Source organism: Lepisosteus oculatus, chromosome 15, assembly GCF_040954835.1.
Source record: "Lepisosteus oculatus isolate fLepOcu1 chromosome 15, fLepOcu1.hap2, whole genome shotgun sequence".
Lineage (NCBI taxonomy): Eukaryota > Metazoa > Chordata > Actinopteri > Semionotiformes > Lepisosteidae > Lepisosteus > Lepisosteus oculatus.
Genome location: NC_090710.1, coordinates 30393549 through 30417522, shown reverse-complemented (window position 1 = coordinate 30417522; position 23974 = coordinate 30393549). Strand labels below are relative to the sequence as shown.

At 43.3% G+C, this 23974-nt stretch overlaps 3 protein-coding genes across 8 annotated transcripts in view; 2 read left to right on the top strand and 1 right to left on the bottom strand.

Moving 5' to 3' along the window:
• LOC102695101 (glycerol kinase) overlaps nucleotides 1-2013 on the top strand; it is a 28744-nt gene extending 26731 nt beyond the window's left edge. For all 3 annotated transcript variants that reach the window (XM_069178749.1, XM_069178750.1, XM_069178751.1), the window contains one exon: nucleotides 326-2013. In XM_069178749.1, coding sequence (XP_069034850.1) covers nucleotides 326-339 — 14 coding nt within the window. In that variant the 3' untranslated portion in view covers nucleotides 340-2013. The remainder of the gene's footprint in view (nucleotides 1-325) is intronic.
• Nucleotides 2014-2676: 663 nt separating this feature from the next.
• On the top strand, nucleotides 2677-18510 carry LOC107079474 (uncharacterized). 2 transcript variants are annotated; one of them, XM_015364005.2, is made up of 13 exons: nucleotides 2677-3181; nucleotides 4284-5084; nucleotides 7790-7900; nucleotides 8344-8467; nucleotides 8788-8957; nucleotides 9600-9849; nucleotides 10173-10278; nucleotides 11141-11205; nucleotides 12901-13023; nucleotides 13589-13762; nucleotides 14361-14535; nucleotides 16045-16281; nucleotides 16825-18510. In XM_015364005.2, exons 2-13 carry the CDS (start codon nucleotides 4332-4334, stop codon nucleotides 16880-16882), a joined length of 2346 nt encoding a protein of 781 aa, XP_015219491.2. In that variant the 5' UTR covers nucleotides 2677-3181; nucleotides 4284-4331; the 3' UTR covers nucleotides 16883-18510. The 2 variants fall into 2 exon arrangements, with proteins under 2 accessions (XP_015219491.2, XP_015219495.2); XM_015364009.2 differs by having other exon boundaries at nucleotides 2679-3181; nucleotides 8368-8467; nucleotides 16825-18508.
• A 188-nt stretch (nucleotides 18511-18698) lies between these two features.
• Nucleotides 18699-23974, bottom strand: part of tab3 (TGF-beta activated kinase 1 (MAP3K7) binding protein 3) — a 29063-nt gene continuing 23787 nt past the window's right edge. For all 3 annotated transcript variants that reach the window (XM_015364300.2, XM_015364302.2, XM_015364301.2), the window contains exon 7: nucleotides 18699-23737. In XM_015364300.2, coding sequence (XP_015219786.1) covers nucleotides 23589-23737 — 149 coding nt within the window. In that variant the 3' untranslated portion in view covers nucleotides 18699-23588. The remainder of the gene's footprint in view (nucleotides 23738-23974) is intronic.

The window sequence follows — 23974 nt, the reverse complement described above, 5'->3', positions numbered from 1 at the left end:
TTTCTTTTACTCATAATAATGCTAGGATACAGTTATGCTCACAAGAGGGATTGCTAAGTGTTTTAGTATTCATGCGTTTCCTTTGCTTCAGCTACAGCCTGTGAACATCATACAGTATCTTTCTGCGTTTTGAAGCTCAGCATTCTCTGTTACTCACAAGAATACACTTCCGGCTCCTTCTCCCCTAACCCTTGACTGGCATTGACTTTCATTTGTGGCTTTTTTGTGCTGTGTTCACAACTGCTCCTGACGTACTATACATTATTACTTCACTAACCCCTGATAAAGTCTAATCTTAACTTCCTTTTTCCCCCCTTTTATATAGGTTACCATAAGTAAGTTCTTGCACATCACTCTGATCCCATCTTGCCTGTGTTATGGAGCCTTGTGAAAAGCATTCCAGGTTTACAGACTGTAGCCAGTGGTCCTTAACAGCACCCAGTCAACTGGGGCCTTGTGTGGCTTGGTCCCCTGAAAGCTTCGAGGCTGGCAACCACTTGGAGAAAACCTCAGACACGTTACACTGAAATGGAAAAGGGAATTTTCCACAAAACAGTTCCTGGTGGTTTCTGTTTGGATGCTGACAACCCTGTTCACTTAGAGTGTTTTGTCCCCACTATGTACTGTAACAGTTCACAAAACGCTAGTTATAAATGGAGTTAATCGTTTTTTCCCCATCATTCCTTTACCATACTCAGGTAAGCGGTAAAGGTGTGTGTGATCTAGTCTAACTTTAAAAAAGACCTTTTTATACCTTCAAGAGAACTGAATCTCATATACCTCAGATCAAATTGATAATTGTAGGCCTTGGTATCAATTTATAATTTATTGCACATATAATGTATGTGTATGTACATGTAGTTCTGGATTGGATGGAACAATTTTATTGTAATCCTTTTTTTAAAATGAATACTGTACTGCCAGGCCTGTTTTTAAGCTTCTTTGGGAGAGACAAGTTTAAAAAATTTAAAAAGTGAAACAGTGTTGCCGCTTCCAGTGTCTGAAAAATGTTGATCTTTGTTAACAATTAACCAAACACTGTACTGTATGTTTAGAGTCTATGATACTGCCTGACTTTAGCCTGCTTGTAAGTATGAAATTTGAACAAATAGTGTAAAGCTGAATAGAGTTTACTGCCGAATGGACACTGCTCCTTTAAAGCTGTTCACTCTGAATGCTTGTTAAAAGCTGTATAAAACCGTTATCAAACAGTATATCTGTGTTTCGGAAGTTGGATGCTGTGTTGTAAAACATCACAAGTGCATATAACTCTGTGAAACACAACTTGGATTTCCTTATGCTGAATTGATGGCTCCCGAGATTCTGTTGTTGCTCTGGCAACGTATTCTTTCCGAGTGTAGAAGGAGTAAATGATTACGAAACAATTGAACAATCCCCTTGCTTTATATATTCTGCTTTTACAATGAATACCCCCCACACACAATAACCAGCTGCCACATTCTCAGCAGTTTGAATTATAAGACAGTCACAGCATGTGAAAAGGGAGCTGTTCTTATCATTTAAAAAAACACTGGGCGTTTTGAGTTCTCTTGGGATACAAGAAGAAGCTTGTGGCCCTTGCTATCCTCTTATAGTACACACCAGTCTCGTTCTCTCATTGCAAAGAAAAAAATGTTATTGTACACAAAATAGCAGTTGTTGTTAAAATTTTAATTTCATTTTAATTTGGGATTTTTTTTTCTCAGAAATGTCTTTCTGTAAGAAAATTGTCATTTCATTTGTGAAGCCTGGGATTTTTCCCATTCCATTTTTTTAACAAAGTATTGTATAGTTTTTATCATGCTTATTCTTCTGAATATCCTGACAATTCCACTCAAGACTGTGAACAAATGCTTCATGTTCTGTTTTCAAAATAGACACTGTAATGAAGTAAACATTTTGTGAAAGTATTTTTGGGGTAATACTTTTTTTTCTGTAAATGGTATACAATATGAATAAAAATGACTGTAAATGTTGGAAGACAGAAAATAAAGAAATTATGTATAAAATGTATGTAGCTGTTGATCATTCATTACTGCCATACAACAAATCTCTTTAGGTTGTGTGATTTTGAGCAGGATTCTGATTTTATGGAAGACTGCGTTTCAGATTCACATCAGAAATGTAAGATTAAAAAACATGACTATTATTTCTAAAAAACACGCTATTGTAGCAGTTGAATTGCAGGTTGTTAAGAAATTATTATTAATCACGATTTTAAGAAAACACACTATCATTAAATAAATCACCAGTGTGTTGTGACTGTTATTTTTTTCTGTTTGAGATGATGAATGAAGTGGAACCTTTGTCTTTTATTCTTTTACTTGACTGCTGCTGCATTTTAAGATTCAAATAAGATGACACAAGTTTTATGGTTTCTTTAGTTCTTTGCTCTTTCTTTTTTGGGGTTTGGGGTTGGGTGAATAACATTAAAATTTACAAATCATAATCCATTCCTTCAGTCATCTTTTCATTTGTTTTTTTTTTTTAATGAAGACACTATCATAACATTGGTATGGCGTAAACCACACAGCACCGTATAGAAGAAAATAATTTCTAGCAACTATTTCCTAGCAGACAAAATATCGTATTAGTAGCGGGATTTCATTCTTTGGATGCATCTGCCGTTATCACCCACAAATTCAGGGATGTTTTGGGGGGTTGTTTGGTTACTCCACGGCTTTTTCAGTGAAAGCAGGAGACCGTCACCAGAATATCTTCGGACGTCGAGAGGAATTTCCGAGGTACTGTATTCAGGTGTGAAGCAGGTGATGTATCCAGCTATCCAGTGGGTTCAGAGTGAAGTCGCTCTTGCTTCAGTGTGTGATCGTTTACTTAGCGGGTGAACAAAGTAACATTAGATCTGCCGAAAAGATCCCCAAGGCTGCGTGGTTTTTTTTTTTGCAGCCCCTTTCACAGGGTCCAAGCGGGCAAGTCCCGGCGTGCTGAGGACTCAAGCCATCGCTCCTATTATCATTGGGAGTGAAACCTGGCTTTGCCAACGGGTCGAAGTCGGGCCAGAGGAGCGTTAACGACAGCAGGCACAAGCCGTTTCTTCCCGCGGGCAAAACCTGAAGCCCTGCATCAGGGTAACCAGGTAACCAGGTGTGTTGGTGGCTCACCTTGTAAACGGCAGGCTTGCCAGGAGAGACGCCGTGGGATCGCTGCTTGAGCCGTGACGGTGAGTATGATGAGGACGGTGACGACGAAGGAACTTATGCTAAACGATATCTCATTTATGTACGGGTACTGAATGTAATTAAAAACACCACAGTTCACGTTAAAAATGAAGAGAGCCGTGGTTAATAAAGTGATAAGAGTACTGAATTGGTATTGCCTGCCTCGCTGTATAAAATCTAAGTATACAGTAAGAGGTGGTGTCTGCTACGATAGCCCGTGTACTGCGAGGGCCAGTTTATTTGTAAACTTATTTGTAAGGCACGGCTTTAAAGTAGAAACGCCCTGCACCTGAAACGCTCCACTGGTAATATTTCAGATTTCACTGTATGTCGTGGTCCTCCATAGTTTTTCTCTGTCGTGTATCGTGTGTCTCTTTACAGTATCGGCTATCTCGTATGTTAAGGGGGCAGTTTTAAAAATAATTATTTATCGTCCAGAAAGATTCACTTTTATGTTCCCAGTCGTGAGGCAGCAACACACTGAAAATCTCCCTAGTACTGGTGTGTTATTTTTCCAAAAAAGGTCTGCAAAGCTGGGATTCCTGTTTTTTGTTGATGCAGTTTACACTACGTTTTTTAAAGAGCCCAGCACTTGCAACTGAGATTTCTATCACTTTGTTGTTGCGTTATGCATAGTTAGAGGTAAGAAAATACGTTAACAACGAGGATCCATTGTAAAGTTTCTTGATTTTTTTTTGGTTGCGGAAGATACTCTCTCTGTGTTGTTATTTATAACAGTATATATCGAGGGTAACGTTTCTGCATGAGCGTCCCTCAGTACACTTCGTTTAGGGAACCTTAGTTGGGATTCGTATGTTGTAATCTCAATAGCTTTATAATAACAGAATAGTAACACAGAAGTAACTGCTCTCATTGTGTACCCCTTCATTGGGGTACCCCTTCTAAATTGGGCTTCAATTGAGATTTTTGTTTTTTTTTTGTTTGACAAACAGGCTCACGCCACTACTTAAAAACACGGTAAGATTAGAAAAAAAATACCTTGTTTTAAAATAGCAGGTGACAGAATACGAAGTTTGGTGTCAACCCTTGGTCTTTAAAACGGCAAAATGTCTGCGTTTTTCCACTCGTTTTTTATCCGTTCAGTTAACAGGACCCTGAGGTCACGATCCCGACGAGCAGCCCCGAACACCCATGTCCTCCCCGGCAGAAACAGATACTCGGAGAGCGGACACAGACGCAGGTGCAGCTCCCGCCGCGCTTTCTGAAGATCCAGGTGTGTTTAAGAAAGCTCCCGGAGGCCGCAGGCAAGACCACCGTTGGGCTCCGGACCGCCTTGGAGAGTCCCCTTCCAGAGGAAACCGGAGCCCCGGCCCGTTGCTCCCTGGACCGTCGAGCCAGGTGTTCCCAGACTGGGAGGACACGCGGGCCGGAGAGGTGCCGCCTCGGCGCTCAATGCAGCGCACCCACTCGCTGAGTGAGAGGCTGGAAAAGGCCGGGGTGGCCGGGAGCGTCCCGGAACGCTCTCGCAGCCTCGGCAACGTGGCGGGAGGAGGACGTCGAAATACGGACAAGTACTGTGGAGACGTGGTGGAAGACCTGATTGGCGATGAGCTCCTCTTCAAACCGCTGGGGAATCCGTCACCCCGCCGAGAACTGGCCGGGTCCCCACCCGGTGCCTCAGGTGTCGAAGCTTGCACGCCCCTGGAAGAAAGAGGTGGCAGCCCTCTGGTGGGTGACTCCAGCCCCAGCAACAGCCTGAAGCAGCTGCTGAGCTCCCAGATTGAGAACGCGGCCTCCTTCCTCCCCCGGGCTCCAGCGGACCAAGGGGCGCTGGGATCCCAGCCCACAAACTGGGTCACCACAGTCTACACAGCTGGGTCCACACACAGCTGCTCCTCGGGCAGCGTGACAGAGTCCGAGACTTGCTTGCTGAGCCACAGCCAGGTACTGGGAATTGCCTTCGTCTCCAGCGCTCATTCAGTGTTTAAAGCCTGAACGCAGTTCAGGAACAGTATGGTGTAGTAAATTCAGTAAGTTCACCACTCCTAACGGATCACAGAAAACAGGGTATTTGATAGCAGAATGAACATATCAGTGCTGAACTGCATTCTGTCTGGGTTTGGGCAGGATTTATTAGGCACCCTCCCACAAAAATATATTTAATCACATGTGTAGTGGGGCACGGGCTGAATGATTGATACAATATGCAAGTGGTTCTGTCTCAGAATTTTAAGTATTGAATCAAAAACCATGGTTTTGAGAGCAGTCACACATTTGAAGAAGAATTTTTATATGCAGAGTTATGAAATGGATGAGGACAGGTTGAGTCCGAGTGTCTGGAGAACTCTAATACAATATTGTTCTCACTGGCAGCTGTTTGATCGACTCTCTGTGCTGTAAGGGGTTTTACTGGAGTCCTTATCATTTATAAGTCACAGCAAACAAAGTTCATTCCTGTAGGAATTGTATCTGCTTGAAGCGCTGACCTCTCCTCTTGTGAACTATTCGCTGGTAAAGGGGGCAGAGGGGAGAACATTTTTCAATGAGTTTATAGTCCTTTTTGGTGGTCTAGTACAGATGACATCACAGCTTTTTCTCAGGATGGGCTGAATGTGTCGAGCCTCTTTTTGGAGTCATTTGCCCGACTTTAATCAGAACCCTCTGTCCCGCAAGTTTGGATCGAAAAAGAGAAAGAGTGTTCTCTGTAATATAAAACGAGTCAAGGTTTCTTTGCAGATGACTGTAAGGGGAATGAAGAGCCTTGGTCTAGGAAGATGCTTCCCATCACTGTATTGAGTTTAATGAAGTCACCACAAAGTTACAATATGGCATTAAAGTCATACATTCCGTATAATATTAAACATGGGAAATGTGGGCCAATCTTAGAACCTTAGCATTTTATTAAAAACATTAGAACATTTGTCCGCTTGGAAAACTCTAATCTGTCTTTGAATGAGCTTTGCATGTGTATAGATTAGAACACAAATTTGTTTTAAATATTACATGAATGACTTGATGCTTAAATGTGAAAGCAAAGTTCTGAAAAACAAATGTCAGGTTGTGTGCATGGTCAGCTCGGGATGAAATGTGGACAGGCAGATAAAATGTTCTAAACCTGTCCCGCTTGGTGGTAGATTGTTACGGATTTTTCACACAAAGGAGCTGCAGGAAATGTTGTTAGAAAGAAACCAGATGAAACCGTTGCTGCCAGTCTCTCTTTTCTCCTGCGGCTTTTGTCATCGAAGAGGAATAACACTGGAGCCACCAGCTGGGGCTCAGACAGAGGAGCGCCGCAGGTCTTTGAGCTGTGGAGGCAGCGATAGGGAGAGTGAATTAGATGCATTGGTAAGGGCCATCACGTGGCAGGCTGCTTTGAGTGCCTGAGAGGGGCGAGTGAATTGCGAGTCACAAAGCATGTGGCGTAATCAAAGGAGAGGGCTGCGGCTACATCCCATAGCTGATCAGGGATCAAGGCATCCCAATTCTGTGGCTGCCTCCGTGACAACAACAACGAGCCGCCATCACACACACAGGCACGGGCTGGACATCGGGCACGGAGGAGGTAAATGGATCCGGTCTTGTTGTTGCTGGATTGCCCTGTGATCTGTAGAGCTGTGCCTCGGGTGCGATGAGCTTTGTGTGAGCGGTCTAGTAAAGTGCAGGTGACATGTTTGTTTTGTAGCTGTGGGTTTTTACAAGCACACGGGATTTAAACAAAGGGGTGCTTTGATTATCCACTTCATCTGACAAAGACTAAGATGCTCCTTACTAAGAACCTCCTTATAGGAAGGGTAGGGGAGGAAAAAAAGTATTTTTATAAAGGATTCTGTCAGAAGATCACTGATATTTGCTATTGCTATTGTGTGCTATATAGCTAATTAAAATTTGATCATGTTTGCACTTCAGTGATTTGTAAAGAGTTTTGACATGACGGCTTTCATGAAGTGTTTTGTGCCTAGTTTTTATCATCAGGTTGTTCCGTCTGTGAAAAGCCTCTGTGATCAATTATATTTCACAGAAACCTAAAGGCTTTCCAAGGTAAAGATTTATGTTTTTGCTCTATTGTAAACAAAATTTATGAGGGTAATGTAGTTAAATGGTTAGTAAACCCTTGCGGTCCAGTGGCTGTTCCTGTTGATGTTATCCTGCCTTTCAGCTATTTCTGAGGTGTCACTTACAACAGCGGGTGTCTGTAAGAAATTCCCTCAGGCCGGGCCAGGAGTAATGACCTAGACCAGAGGCAGATTTCATCACTCTGATTCAGCACTGAAATGAGTTGTATTTATAATATGAAGGATCATGTGCTGAGTCCAGTGTGCTGCTGACTCTGACAGCTATGGAAGGGATGGAAAGGGTAGGGGAGCACTGTTCTAAGCTACCACAGGGAGGCAACAGGATGTCTAGCCCTCCGCAGCTGGCAAAGACAGCTTTCACTAAAAAACTTTCAAGAGTTTGTCTTGGTTTCATGAAGTCAGCTTGCCGAGTCTTTTCCCCCCTCATTTGTTTCGCTCCTGTTGTGCCGTTGATGCGATGAGCTTGATGAAAAGGGGCTTCTAGGTGAAATTGCATCATTACGAGCGTCATCCTCACTGTTTTCGGAGTGTGATAATACTGATGCATGACAGTGACATTGTTTGCTTTCGTTAAAGAGGAGGGAGTCTGCAGAGGAGACCGGTTCTGGCCATGAACCTCAGGACACAGTCTGGCTGCTTCAGGACATGCTGGCCCAGCGGCAGAAGGAGATATCCCAGCTGAGAGAGGTGCAGTACAGTACCGCCGTCAGCCTCGTCATAACCCCATAGCTGTCCTGGAACCTTCCAGCAAACCCCAAATGTTCTGTGTCAACGGGTCCCCTAATTAAACAGAGATCGTCTCTGCAGATTCAGGTTGTAAGCTGACAAATGAATTAAAAATACTCCTCAACAACACTGGAATATCAGTGGAACCGAATCATTCTTACCCCAGAACACCTAGTACTGTCTAGTTCAGGGATCCCCAGTCCTGGTCCTGGAGGGTCAGTGTGTCCTCTTAAAGCAGCACTGAAGAACTCTGGGAAGCCATTAAACTGTTGCAATTAAGAAATGAGATTTATTTTCCACATTTTTCTAACCATTGGAATTCTTCTTCACATTGCGTTCTGAAGCTACTGATAAAAACAAAACAACATTGCTAGACATTTACTCTTTCTGCTGCCCTTTTTCAGTTCAGACGGTCTGTGTTCCCCCAGGAGAAGAAGGCGCTTGAGGAGCAGGTCAGGGGCAGGGAGAGTGAGCGAGACCAGCTGGCCTTTAACCCCACAGCTCCACCCATATTGCAGCGACAGATCGGTATGGAACCTCAGTTTTGAAGTGAAGAGCATTTCTCTCCCTTTTACAAGTGATTCCGCTGCATTTTTATACTTTGAACATTAAGAAATAAATGCTTTCCAAAACACTTATTGTTTTAATGGGATAAATGTCTTTTTTTAAACATGCCTGTGTTACAACTAACAATATAAACATTTTTAAATTGAGCAGTTTACAGGGTTTATGTTTGTTGTTTCTCTCAAACAGAATTCTGTAGTGTTCAATATGAAAGCAAAAGCATTGTCTTTGTAGCTTGTCTTATGCAGAGGAGTGTTTTCATTGTCACTGTGTGTTGGACACAGCTGATCTGAAGAGCCATATCAATGACTTGCAAGAGGCCAATGAGAATGCAGTCCATGAGCTGGCCAGAGCAGATGAGGAGATCTCCCAGATGAAGAGTGAGATGGCCAAGATGAAGTTCGAGTATGAAGACCGGCTTCAGGACGCCCTGCAAAAACTGGCCAGCACCAGGGTAAAGGCACTGAGCTTCTTTCATAGCAGGTCTGCGAAATGTACTGTTCCATCTCCCATTTAGATTCTAACCTTTCAGTGCAGACCGTGAATCAGCTAGGAAAATGTTTTATTCCACACAACAAGACAGGAAATTATTTTAGATTTTCTACGCCCACATTTTGGGGAACCACTTGATCCAATCCAGAGTCACTGCGGAGCCAGAGCCTGCCCCAGCAAGCAGTGGGTTCAAGGTAGGATAGACCCTGGACAGGATGCCAGATCATCGCAGGGCGCGCACACACACACACACACATACACCAGGACCAATTCTCCCAGAAGCCAGTTTACCTACCAGTATGTTTTTGGACTGTGGGAGGAAACTGGAGCACTTGGATGAAACCCCAGGAATTGAACCCAGGATCCCAGGGCCTGCAATGCTAAACGCTGTGCCAGTTCATCATGTGCATATTCATTTCTTGGGTAGTATAAGGAAATAATGGTAGCCATGTTATTATTATTGTGCTTACCCTGAAATTTCATGCCCCGCACCCTGGTGTTCCTCAGAATCAAGATCTTGCTTGATTTTAACAGGAACAGTCTCTCACAGCGGGTCCTGACGGTTTGATTGTGGTTTTCAATGCCTCCTCTGTCCCGGTACTAGACCCACACCTCTGTTCAACACTGGAGGACAAGCGACAGGCAGCCCCGACAGCCCAGTTGCCATGGAGACAGCCTGGACCCCGGCGGAGAGGTCTTTCGGCTCCGCTGTGAGTCTCGGAAGCTGCGAGAGACCAATCACGGGCTGAGTGAGGAGAACCGCTGGCTGAAGGAGGAACTCTGGGATATGAGGAGGCAGCATGAGCAGCTCCTGAGAACCATTATGGGCGGCGAGAAGGACACCAGAGAGAGGGGTATGGGACCACATGAAGCAAAAGTGGGAAAAAACTTAATTCCTGTAACTCGGTAACTGATTTATTTTGTATTTTCAAGTTCCTGGCAGGAAAACTTGATTTTTTTTTTTTTTTTTTTTTACTTTTTAGGGTCTACAGACAGAATATACACAAAATAACAAAGTAATTTTCTGCTTCCGTATATCTCATTTTACCCTTATATTATGTGTTTTTTAATATAGATAACTATTGCATTTACATTATGTCAGCATAGATGGGGGGTTACATATCAAATCTGATTTTCAAACAATAATTATAATCGGCTGTTCATTTTTTACTTGAAGGAGTGCAGCACAGGCTTGAACACAGTACGGGGCTCAAAGGTGGCCTGAGTACAGTGACAGGACAGCCGGCCCGGCCCACAGACCTGCCCTCTCCACCACAGCGCAGGTACCGTACCCCTGCCATTACCAGTCCTGCTCGGAGGGTCTCAGCCAGGGTCCTGAACAGTTTCCCTGCAGCACACCCATCCAGCACTCTCTGTGTGCAGTTGAATCTGTAATCCAATAACAGGCAAAGAAATAACTGGCAAAGAAGTCTTACCTTAGATTCTGCTATTTGATTTTGGTCAGTGGAAGAGAAAAGCTGGAAATAGTACAGAAGTAAAAATGAAGATGAAGGCGCACTGCAGCGCCAGATTTCCCATTAGGCACTGTAAGAATTTTTAAGGCCTAAGAAGTAAGGAAACACCAGTGACTCACGAAAAACGAGCTGAAACAACATGCTTGCGGTCGACTCTAGGTGCTCCAGATCAATAATCATGCGCTCTCTAGCGGCTGTTCTGGAAACTAGAAGGATGGAAGTGATGGTGGCTCGACTCGCTCCATCAATCGCCTGGTTCAGCATGAGAAGAGTTGAAAGTGCATCATGTCAACCAGTTGGCGTTCACCTCTCTGTTTGCACATTTCGGAGTGAAAGTGCCTAGGGCCTTCGAACACCAAAATCCGGCCCTGGAACACTGATGCACTGAACACTCAACACTGAAGGTTGTTTAAAAGTTGCTGTTTTTTTCCCCAGTTGGCTTTGGGGGGGTAAAATGTATCTTAAGTGCTATGGTGGGGTTATCTGGAAGACAAACCCAGGCTGAACACCAAAAAGATTCTGGCTTTCAGCAGCCATCAAACTGATGATCTAGTATTAGCACACTAAATTGGCGTTGTAGAAGATGAGGACCTTCTGACCGATTGTGCTTTTGTGACTCAGAGGACACTGGTGCTTAACTGCTCTGTTTCTGCCCGATTGCTGGAATTAGGAAGGGAGGTGTGAAGTGGGAAAGCATGAACGGGCGCGGTGAGGGCCAGATCCTGTCCTGGGAAGGTAAGAAAGTCCGCAGATCCCATCGGGAATGTTCATTGCCGTGTAAAACAATCTGCTTACAAACGGAACCTCTCAGTGTTAAAGAACACTTACAGATCTGGACTTGGCTTTTGGATACTTATTTGTATCCCATGTATTGATGTGTGGGCTCCACCCAATGGAGATTCAAACAGGAGGAGATGAAAACCTAATCTCATCTGTTAGCACCTGCCTACGTATAAATGTCCCTCTTCCTGGTTGAGTGAATAGTTTGCACATCTCTCCCCCCACCCACCTTCACCCAGGAAGCAGCTCCCTGGCTAATTCTTCATTAAAGAGGGGGTTTGGGGGTTCGGTCATCCCCCTCTTCAGCTAGATGAGTTACCCTAATAAAACTCACTGTTCAAATCATGCTTCTCATCTCCTCTATTAGGGTTTACCACACTACTGAAAAGTAGAATAATAAATTATAAGAATCAAATTGGATTTATGTGCAGTCTGCTATTTTTCAAAACAACAAAACAGTGTGAAATTATATATTTGTTTCTTCCTGGTCTCCTCTTCTTTTATGTGTGTATGAATATTCGGAGGAATATACCAATACGCCAAGGAATACAGTGAAGAGAGAAAAATGAGTTAGTTGTACAGTAATTACCCTAGCTGTTAGTGGAATGAGTGGCTGTCAGTGACAGTGGAGATAGAAGTATTGTACATGAGTAAAAAAGACTTGATTATGACAAATAATTTTCTTCACTTCCCAGTTCCCACCAGGAGAGGGCACAGTATAGGAGACACTACATTACTTACTCAAATATTTAAAAGCCTACTGAGCAATGTACAACAAATGCCACAACTCCGTTATCTTAATTGCATTCACATCTCATACCCTTTTCCTGCTTTATCATATTCTGGTGCTCAATATCAAGGAGTGTGTTTATTGTGTGTGTAGGGTGAATACTGCTTTTTCCATGATTAAGCGTTTTTAGAACTCTTTATTACAAATTGAGCTTGAAAACATACGAAAGCCAACAAAAAGCCCCCCAGAAAAGCACAGGATATAAATACCCTTAGGGAAAGCAGAATCTTGTTTGGTGTCAGCATTGGGCATGACAAACCTTGGTCCTGGAGAGGCTCTGATCCAGGTTTTTTATTAGGTCACCATGATCTCACTCAAGATTACTTAGATTACTAGATTACTATTACTTAGTAAACTCTTGGAACTGCTTCATTTTGGCTACTAAAGCCAGTTTTTCAATTAAGTAGCTTGGAAATCATTTGAATGAAAATATAGACATCTTTTAGCTCTTTAGGACTGCAGTCGGCCACTCCTGACATAACTCGCTAAATTGATCAAAACCTTCATAAATAGTAATGGCTTAATGGGGGCCCCTCTATTACACAACCACGTTTTGTGCTGAGGTGCCCTTTGAGGTTTGCCATGAAATACGCTACACGTTTGAAATACTTGTAGGTCTGACATGGTGTAAGTAGAACATTTAGGAAGAAAGAAATATGTTTGGGTTGTAAGAAATAAAGTACATCTACTTCAAAGTCAGAATAGGTATTGTTCTTAAGTGGGAACTCGTGAGTTTCCATCCTGTGCTTCAGCTCCTCTCGGTAATGCCTGTGACATGTCTGTGCATCTGCTGCACGCAGTTTGGTGGTGGGCGTGTGACCTGTGTGTCTAACGCTTGTGCTGCTTGGTGTCGCCTCCAGCCCGCGAGAGGCGGCAGCCCAGGGACAGCAGTTCTCCCGCCTCCCTGGACAGCGACAGCACCGACTTCCTCCTGGCTGGCTTCAACAGGAACTCCTCCTCCTCCAGACAGGTAGCCTTTAAAGGTACAGTGACTTCTTTAAACCTGACAGGGCTCTGTGACACACAGGCTGGGTCTCACTGGGAAGAAGGATGCCCCTTTAAAAACATCACTTATATTGCACCAAAATAACACCGACCTCTAGAATTTCACATTAAAGAAACATTAATCTTTTTTGTGGGGTAGACATCACTTAGAATTATCAATTGCAAATTAACTATTTCTTTATTTTATTTAGGATTTTTTTGTTTTAAACATTTACTAACAAGGTAATACGCACAGCGAGCAACACACAAGAGGAACATACAACATACAAGTCACAATATTTACAAACAAGGTATGCATCTTGACTAAACAGAGAACCCCAGACCCCTGCCAAGTATTCGATTCCTATTTATTTGTTTGTTAAAGAAACAAGATAACAGGCATAAAACAGGTTTATGGTTCTCATAAAACTGCAGTTCCAGGGAAAGTTCTTACCATGCAAAGCCTTTGTGCTGCAGTCCTTACCTACACTGATTTTGATCTGTGAGTGGTTTTATTCTTTCTTCCCCGATGCCGTTCCTGTGTGTGGCCTGTGGCGAAAGCAGAGGTCCTACAGAGGCAGATTGCAGATCGATCGGACGGCGCCCTGCAGCCCCCCCTCTCCCGGCATGGCCCCGCAGTGCCAGGAGTGCAGCCTGCCGGAGACTGGCACACAGGCAGCTCTTACCCGCCACAGCGCAGAGCCCGGGCAGACACGGACGCAGAGCACAGCAGACCAGGTACCATCTGCCCGGGATTTGCCTTGTCTGTGGAATGTGATACCCAGCCACACCAAAACTGCTGACTCTTCTGCAGCGGAAATCCAGCTTCTGAATTACTGGAAAGACTCGATTTATCTGCACTGCCTATTTGCCACAGATGATTTTTTTTACCGTTAGTAACGATTTACATGAAGAGGGGTTTGGGCCTGCTACTTACTGTAAGCCTGGCAATTCCTCAATGCGTTGAAAAACCTCCTGCAATCCTCAAATAGAATAAGGTTCGTAAATCTGTTTTTAAACTATACACAGTCAAGCAAGCAATGACAAGAAAGTCATTGAGCAGCATAAGCAGAACATGTCTGAAACAGCCATTGTATATCTCCACAGCATTAAAGGGACTGCAGGGTGAGGACTGGCACAAAGCACTGCAAGCAAACTGGGGTTTGATCAAGACTTTGAGCTGTCACCCAGAGTCACTTGGTTAACTCTAATATACTTTGTTTCAAAGATGTAAAGGAAATACAGCTCAAACTGAATGAAGGGCCGAACACTGAAGAGGGAACATTGCGCAGCTCTGATCTTTGATTGCTTTCTTTTTCATTCTGTTTGTTGTCAGGAGCCACATCGGATGACTCTGATGCCCAGAGTGATGACGACATGTGCTCCATTAGTCAGACAAATACCCACCTCCAGTCTTCTCTGGCCTGCAAAACTGTGGCGAGTTCACTGGCCAATGGGCACTCCACAGCTGACTGGGACAGACCGGCCCTCGGCAGTCAGGGCAGGAGCAGGTAACTGCAGAGCGACAGGAATTCAAGATAGATCAAACTAAAACTTCAGATCTTTTCTTGCTTTGAAGCTGCAAATGTTGACACTACAGTAGCTAGATATTGACCCCTGTCTCTAGATCCCGAGACACCTCAATAGCCACTCCTGATGGCCACAGTGAGGCAACCAGAAAGGCTCTTTACTCAGAGCAGAGGCTGAACCTTGTTCACACACAGACATTGTTGGTGTGATTCTGGATTGTGACTGGAGATTGTAAGTAGTAGAGTTCAAGTGGACAAGCTTCTGGACTTGAACTACCCAGGGTTTTCCTCAACTTGTGCAAGAGCACCATCTGTCAGATGGCATCAAACTTCTATTGGATTATAACACTCATAGGTGTCGTGGGGCTTTCCTTTAGAAAGGCTGGATAGCTCTGACATTGCACTTTTCAGAGACATGTGCTCTAACATCTATTCTGTAGTAGTAAGTTTACACTGCATTTACACTGGCCAAATTCTTTAACAGTTGGCGTTTTCAAAATGGAAGTATTTGGCTTGAAAATAATTGTTCAATCTAAAGAAAAAGGTAACACCTTTAAAAATAACCTTTGAAAACACATAGCACAGTTTAAATGTGGGTCATACTGGAAGTTTCAGGAATAACTTTTTAAAGCCTTAGGCACACAGAAACAAAGCACAAAACGTATTCATTTGTTCCCATGGAGAAGATGCTGTTTGGTTTCCTTGGTTCATTTTACACAGGAATGAGGAAGAAAAAGCCACATGTAAGACTACTGAAGACAGTGCAATTGTCACAGAATTATGTTCTGCTTTTCTGTATTGTAAAGGCTTACAGATAAAAGACAAGTCATGACACAAACTTCACAGCTGTTTTACCTTTATTTTGCGTTTGAACAAGTGCTTTAAGTATTAGGTATTTGTCACAGTCGATTAAATACCCATACATTCTTACAGCGCTTCATTTCTAGAGTAAACAGAATGTGTTCGGAAACATTATGAGTCAGCGTTACCAAAGTCAAATGCAGAATCCCGTTGCTTTGTCACAAACAAGAATATCAAAGAGTTTCAAGGGTGAACTAGGAATTGGAATTGGAATGGATTTGCACTGAAACAACTACAAGAAAAGCCATAAACTGTATTCTGTAATGCATTTTGTATTCTAATGTCTCATTCACATTCATGTACAGACATTCTAATATTCCTTTAACGTTTAAAAGGAATAATGCAGTAGAGGAAGGTCATCTGTGATTCCTGGTGAAGTTTAACACTCTATAAGGGGTGTTTCACAGTGATAGCCACCAGATTGCTGTTGCAGGGATGCATGGCGCAGTGGCAGTCAACTTTGTTTGTCTCGGCCTAGACTCAAAGAAGAACCCAGTTCATTTCTGTACACTTAGAGCTCCGGCCCCTCTCTCACGAGGCTCGATCATCTGCAGGCCGGGGGCACGCAGCCGTCGATGAGCTGAGCGCTGCTGAAATAGTCACGGTGAACTGTGTTGTCGTGTGCTGCAGAGCCCAGCAGGGGGCGCCGGTCCTGCCCCGGCGGCCCTTCGCCCCGCGCGGGGTGGCGGACCTGAAGGTGGGGCACCTGGTGAAGTTCTCCCGGCCCGGAGGGAGAATCAGCCAGGGCACCGTGAGGTACGTCGGAAACCTGCCCGGCCGGCAGGACGTCTACCTGGGAGTGGAGCTGGAGGGCGGCGAGTTGGGCAGACACAACGGCACCTTCGAGGGAGTTCGCTATTACCTGTGGTGAGGCTCTCGCGCATGCTGTTACCCTGGGGGGAGCGGGGGGGGTGACCTGCGCTAGTCATCCATGATGAAATCGGCGGACAGTACGCGGTTTTGAATTCGTTGTTTTTCGGTACCTTACTTCCAATAACCACGCTGCGCCCCAAGTGCTCACACCAGCTCTAACAATGGCAAGACAAGTGAAGCATCTGTGACGCACTGCACGATTTTTATTTCTATGTAAACAAATCATGGTTTAGGAGAAACCATCTTCAAAAGCAGACTTCTGCAATTGGTAAGCTATGAGTAGGTAAAGTAATGACTTCATTTAGGCAGCATTGCACCGTGTTAAAGGCTCTGGACCCAGGAACTGTGGTTTCAAATCCTCAGCTGAGGTACTGCTGTTGTGCTCCGGGGTAAATACACAGCATTTTAGAAAAGCATGTCAAATAAAGATAGCCGCAGTTCAGAATGGACCTAGCACCCCTGACCTCTGATTGAACGCCCAGGGCTAGGCCTGCTGAGCTCTTGTGAGAGACGTCTAACTGTTTCTCTCCGTTGCAGCAAACCCGACAAGGGCGTGTTTGTGAGTTTCAGCAAAGTGATCATGGCTTGGGAGTGAAGAGAAGACCTCCGCGCCAGCCTCCGCTCGTGGCTGGCCTTTCACGTGGACCTGCAGAAGGGTCTGACCCATTTTAAGCCAAGTTGTCTCCAACAGGACCCCGATAAAGCCTTTTCTGCCTTGTCTCCTGCCCCCTCTTATTTGTAATTATCCTACTTGGATTTACTGTAAAAGTACTCTTAAGTGTTTATATTTTACTTTCAAATGTGTTATTAACTTTTAAATATCTGAGATATCAGTTCCCCAGCGATACACCTTACAGTCTGGCACAATACCAAAATAGTGTCAGAATAATCTAGGCTTCTGTAAAGTGCGGTTATTTAAAGTCACCTTACATACTTAAGAGGATTTTATACATGACATGTCAAGACTGCAATCTGTTACATGTAAACATGGAGAATACAAATCTCTCAAGTGCAATTCATTAACTTTTGAGAATGCACCGCAAAACCTTTTGAGATGTATGATGTTATTGAATTATTTTAACCGACCCCAGAACAGTGTAAAGGGCTCCCCTAATCCCCTAAATACTGGAGGTTGTGAACAAACGTCAGTTTGACCTACTTGGCTGGACTGTTGCATTAAATTTAAATTCAACAACACATACACATTAAAGTTCCTAGTTTAGACGGTTAGAAAAATCAGTCTTTTGGAGAAATGGAATAGTTATGACCACAAAAAAGATTGTGGCAGTTTGAAATAGAACTACTAAAGCTTAACTGAAAAAAACAAACAAAACTAGGTCCGTTATTTCCCTCTGAAACCATTTGCTTGGCTATCTTAAATACATTTATTATGGTGAGGGTAGCTTGATAATTGAAATCATGTTTTTATTTTCCAAGAAAGACAGGAATACATTTTAAACTGGCAAGGAAATAGGTTTGTGATCATGTTTTTTTATATTTAGGTGATGGACCATTTTGTAAACGGTATTTTATACATTACAAAATAAATATTGTGGGATAAATATCTGGCTCCGTTGCTGACCCTGCTTACTACAGAGGACTTGATTACCTTTAAGCCAGTTACAGTAATCTCAGGGAAGAACATTATTAGAACTGTCTTTGCCGCTTCTTTTAAAACAAATATTAAATAAATCAGGTGGGGCGCTGCGTCAGCATGCATAGGCTGCAAAGGAACAAGTAATAGGTTTATTCCCTGCTGAAAAGAGGAGCCTGGAGCCTTCTCACACCTGAAGGAGGCTCCACGGCTGAAACGTTGTGTTTTCTTTACTTGTTCCTTACTTGTTTACTTGTGACTTCGCCCTATCACTCTGTACAAAAAAAGGCTAGAACTTCTCAATACTTAAAAGAGGGACATGAAAAGCAGGGCACTGATGCTCTCGACTAAAAAAAGATTCAAAATTCCTGATAACGCAACATAAGCCACAGCTTGGTCATCACTGAATTTGCAGGGAAAGTGAGCTTTACCTGAGACACCTTACTGGAACCTGGGCTACTTTGCTGTGTTTGACACATGGGGATCATAGCAGATCCTGTTTGTTCAAAAACAAATAAACTAAGAGGAAATTTGGACAAATAATTCCAAGTAAATTGATCTCAATAAAATGGTCACATGAGGCCTTGCATTCCAAATGTTCAGCTCGTATTTTTTTCTCATGCTAGTATTTAGAAAACTTATTCAGTAAAATAATTCAGCAAGGTTAGATTAACTGATTGTTTAAAAGGGTAATACACTGGTAGTCATTAAGAATATGTTCATACATAATACCAATTTCCTTTTTCTAAAAAAAGGCAGAAGTTAAAACAACAAAAAAATCATTTTGGAACAATCACGCTAAAAACAAGACTGGAGCCTTTGTTATACAGTTTATTTTTTGGAATATATTACATTATTTACAAGTGTAACCAGGTTGCAAACCAGAGCATGTGGTGGAGCAGTGGGTGGACGAGCGCAACGTCCCCCACGGAGACATCTTCCCAGTGCAGTCACATGCTTGAAGGGTGGAGGGAGTCAGCTCAAGCATCATCTGTGCAGCCGAATAAGGCAGCCAAGGTTTGAACTTCACATCAGACAGTTCTCCAGTGCCGCTTGTTATACCAGTTTCTAACGGTTTATTCAGTAATTCTCAGCAATTGTACAATTCCCTCACTTGAGCTTCTAAATGGAAAAGAATACAACCACCACGGCTGTATCTGCTGAGTGACAGTAGTACACATGCATTTGCCCAGCTGCCTTTGTACAATTCATTGCATTACTACAGCTGGAACTTAAAGGATCCAGGAAGGCAATCAGGAAGAACAAACACAGCAGCTTAAGTAAACAGCAAACATTTACACAGCTACAGTATGGTGAAGTCTCCACAGGTCAGGCTAAACCAGACTGAAGATTTTACAATTGGTTAAAGTCCTAATAGCAGGCGCACACACTTACAAACTAGACAAATCTGTAAACCTGTTTCGGAGTTTCTCTCATTGTAGTTTTCTACACAAAGAAAACTCTTGATCTGCAAGTGAATTCACTCATAGGTTCAAGAACACCATGTTTGAAGTGTTTCTCTATATTTTATCTTTCAGTTGCAAATGGCTTAGCATTCGTTGTACAGCCGTCACTGATTTAAGGGTCAGCGATAAATACTTATACTGTGACATCACTGCTTTAGCGAATTACCTGTTGTCTTCCTAAGCTAAGGGGAACTCACTGTCAACCTGGAGCAGACGATCACTTTCAGCCTATGAAATAGTCTTTTTTTATTCACTTACAAGTTAGAATGATTTTCCCCCGGCTAATGGGTAATCAACTTTAAAAATTTCAACATTTAGATATTTTATTATTTGTGTTTTACGAGTAAATATTTCTATTCAGTCTTACAGAAATAAGGGAGATTTTCTGCTGCAGGAAGAGGATATTTTTTCAAGTAATGGAGGAAAATTGCCTATATCCTAAAAACAGTAACTTTAAGTGTCAGTAGCTAATGCATAATTCTCATTAGAGAGAATGTGTGCAATAAATACAGAGAAACATACTAATCAAAATATTAGAAAATCCCAAGATGTGATTTTTCAAGGTACAAAAAGATAAGGCTACCTCACAGGAACAGACAATACGAAGTTGAGGAGCACGAGGCAGACTTTCACCACCTCCCTGGCCAGAAAAATGATACTACTGCTGAAAACTGTACAGGTGTAACAGAGCTTAATTCAACACTCCTCAAATGAAGTACAATCCCAGGGGAACATGATGGAACTACTGTGTAGGCTGCAATGACTGCAACTGAACACCAGATGGTGGGGCGTTCCTAATATTTCGGACAGTGAGTGGTAATCTCACTCCACCTTTCACAGGCCTATAAAGAGAAATACTGCTTTTGGTGCCAAGACAGAAGCGATTTCTAACTTCCAACAGTTTCTCTCACTTTTAAAACCTAACTGTAGGTAAAACATTACAACACAGAGCCATCGTCCTGTTAGGAAGTAATGAGCTGTTTGCGCCATGTTGTGCACCCCTCTCATATCCATATCCCTGAGGAGAGAAAATAAAGCTGAGGCACTGAGACCTTAAAGCCATAAACATGACATGTACACAAATAAAACACAGCAGCATTTCAGGTACAGTAAATACCGCTGCACAGTGTCAGTGTTAACACAGATAAATGACACCTTCATGACATTTCAAAGAGCATCTGCAACTGAGAAGACTCCAGTGTGCTGCACGCTCACATGATCAAACTGGCTTCAGGGGCACATCTTGTTGAAATTTAATTTTTATACATGGGTGAAAAAGCCAAACAAGTTGCAGCAATGCTCAGAAATAGCACTGATACACATTTGCACGAAAATTAAATGCACATTTTGAACATTGCTTTGAGTTTTGCTTTCAGTTGACAGACTTCATAATTTGGATATGTTAAGTTGAACACCCTAAAGCTCGCGGAAAAAAAAAAAACTCCTGTTAGATGAGAACTATAATGTTTAGTTATATACTTTGTTGATATTGGGTTCGGATAAATCATTCTCTTTGCAGATAATTATAATTGCTTACACTTATAGCGCTTTTCTGGACTCTCCACTCCACTTTCACTTTACAGGTAATGGGGACTCCCCTCCACCCCCAACAATGTGCAGCATCCACCTTATCAACAGATGTGATGCAATATTCGGAAAGTGCATACTCAAATATCTGATCAGTTTGTCGTTAGGACAGCAGAGGCTGGTGTGGAGATGCTCTTCTGCTGTGACAACATGGTTCACTGGACTCACTGTAATGACTCGATCATTTGTAAGAATCCACTGCCACAAAAAGGCAATGAAAGGCTTTGATTTGTACAATATCAAGGGGAACAAGCGCTGGTGCTTCTGCAGTGCTCTAAATTGACAAGACCAGATCACTTAAAAAAAATCCCTATTTCACAGTGGCTCAACCACTATTTGCACACTGAGGTACCCACTTGTAGAGCATGAGGTGAGGCCGCTGGCTTGAGGCCTTGGTCATATCGAGGACTGACTGACCCAGGAGCTGCCTGAGCTCCTCCAGGTTTTCACCTGCAGTGATGCCAACAGTTGACATTAATTTAGTCTATGGTGTGGTGGAATTCATAGGACATCAAAAGACAAATCACACTGTCAGAAGGATGTCCTCCTCACAAATACACAGGTCCTCAATATGGCAGTCCTGGGGTACACCTGTAAAACAGAGCCAATAAATAACTAGAGATTCCAGGTAGGGTGACCATAAAACTATTTAAAAAAAAAACTTTCATAAAATAAGTTTTGGTGGCTATGCAATTGTTTCAGTGAAAGGCTAAAGATGTTTTAAAAAGTGTCAGAAAATGATTATTCCTTGATCTGGAGCAGAGAAGAAAAACGCTAGCTCCAACAGCCAGTCTACTATAGTTGCAAATAACTAAAAAGCAGTTCTTCTGATAAAGCATTCAGAACTTGAGTGAATAAAATGACTGTGATCTTCATGAGCCTCCAATGCTGCACTTAATTGTTTATTAAAATGTAAGACAGCATCTTATTTCAAGCAGATGTTTTACAGTAGTAGCACTTTCCTCAGACATTTCCTGCCTCTTCGATTATGTACCAAATCTGAGAGAGACGGATGTGGAAGAGAAATTTCACACACACAAGACGTTCAAAGTCTATTCTTACATTCAGTTTTGGTTAAAGATACCCATCTGATAAAGCACAGAATAACCTCGGACAACCAAAACAGGGATTTAAAAATATATATACTGAGGCATACTGTTGTTTTAAAAAGTTACTGAATGCACAAAATATTAGATACCCCAAAAAACTGCTTTTGAATTCTACAAAGGCAGGAGGGAGAAGGGCACATATCTTCATAATGAGGTCACAACACAGTCATACAGACCTAATCACACGCACATTATTCACACTTTGTGTCCCTCAGACCCCACAGTTACTTAACACAGAACGAGTGCTTTATTAATATTACAGCAACCTGAAGCATCCGCACGATAAAACATCACCTTTAGAATACAGTATAGCATAATATGCATAAAAGTACCAGTAATATATTTATTTTGCAAGTCCTTTAGTGTTCTTCATTCAACAGGTGAACACTGTTTATTAAAAATTTTCACACGCTGTGTACAATCTCTCATTTCATGTCAAGATCTGGATTATCATTTATGTGCAAATAAAGTGATATCAGACCAATACTATTGTACAGCCACTTAATCATCAATTATTTTCAGGTCTAGTAGTTTTGCGAGCGTTCACAAGGAACGGCATGTGCTGTAATTATTAGTTTGCTGTCTCCACTGAATGGAAGCTCTTATGCTAATGTAACAGAAAGCAAACTTCGATCACATGCCATTGCCCTCATCATGGCTGCACTATTCTTCCTGAGCGGGATTTGGAGTTCACGGTTTTGTGTGAGTTCGCCGGACTGTTACAGAAGCAGGTATCCTTGTCCTTTTTTTTTTCTTTTTCCTATGCATTTTTTTTTTAAAAAAAGGAAACCTCACGGTATAAAAACACACTACGCCTTATCGGATGAAAGGAGAAAGGCCGTCCTTAGGAGGGGAGAGCATGCAGCGCAGAGCAGCGCAGCCCAGGCTTCGGAATGGGAGCAGGCGATGTCCGAGTGATGCAAGCAGTCGTGATTGTTCTGGAGCCTTTACATTGGACGCACTGCACACACGAGGCCGTTCGCCTCGGCTCGTGCAATAACCCCTGCCCTGCCCTCCCCAGCCCCAGGTCGCTTTCGCAAAGACCGCTGTTGCCCTGAAGAAAGCAGCATATATAGACGACCGATAGTCATCTCTTTTTCATTGCACAGCAGCGGAGAATTGCTTGCCCTGTAGTCTGAAAAAAGAAAAAAAAGTGTCACAGGAAAAGCTTCCTATTTTCATTCCTTTAGCTTTACGTTTTTTCAACCTGTACGTTTTTGTTCCCCGCCCCCCCCTCCATCCCAACTCCACTGCTGACTGCCCGACCTCCTTGAGCCACAGTGAACGTAGAGGGATGTGAAAAAGATTCCCGGCGGGAAGCGTGCGCTGACTCCGGGTCCTTCTTCTTCAGCGGGTGGCTTTCACGGGTTGGGAGAGGTTCTGGAAGCATGCACCTCGCAGCTCTGCCCCCCTGCTGGGGGGGGGTGCCAGGTCAGTGCTGAGGCTGGCCTCTGCGGGCCCTTCCTGCACTCCTCCGAAATGACGGGATGGGGGTGGCGGATGGGGCGGTTTTTCCGGGGCTGGCCGACCTGCTGCTGCTGCTGCTCAGGTGTACCGCGGCATCTCGCACTGCTCGCAGCGGTTCAGCGCTGGGTGGTTGAGGAAAGTGCAGCTTTCGCAGTTCCACTGAGCTCCTTCAAAATCCTCGTCCCTAGGCGGCGCCCCGGAGGAAGTCTTGGCGCTTGACCCTCCCTCTGCAGAAGAGACACAAACTTGGCAAAAAGCCTCGACTCACAGTCCGGAGTGTCACAGCCTACACAACTGAGACGTCAAAACTGCAGCTCTGTCACAGGTGTTAAGAAGGAAACGTCAGAAAGTGTCTTGGTCGTTCACAGATTTCACAGAGGGACAGGCTGCAGGAAAGTTAACACTTGCACTCGGCAGGCCTTTTAATTGTTGGCTATAAGCTTTTTTTTCTTGCAGAGAATGCT

Excerpts from the sequence above, each read along its gene's own strand:
- LOC107079474 (XM_015364005.2), top strand. The coding sequence starts at position 4,332 with ATGTCCTCCCCGGCAGAAACAGATACTCGGAGAGCGGACACAGACGCA. Across the intron at positions 10,279-11,140 it reads CCCTCTCCACCACAGCGCAG|GAAGGGAGGTGTGAAGTGGG; the intron begins GTACCGTACCCC and ends TGCTGGAATTAG. Across the intron at positions 16,282-16,824 it reads GGAGTTCGCTATTACCTGTG|CAAACCCGACAAGGGCGTGT; the intron begins GTGAGGCTCTCG and ends TCTCCGTTGCAG.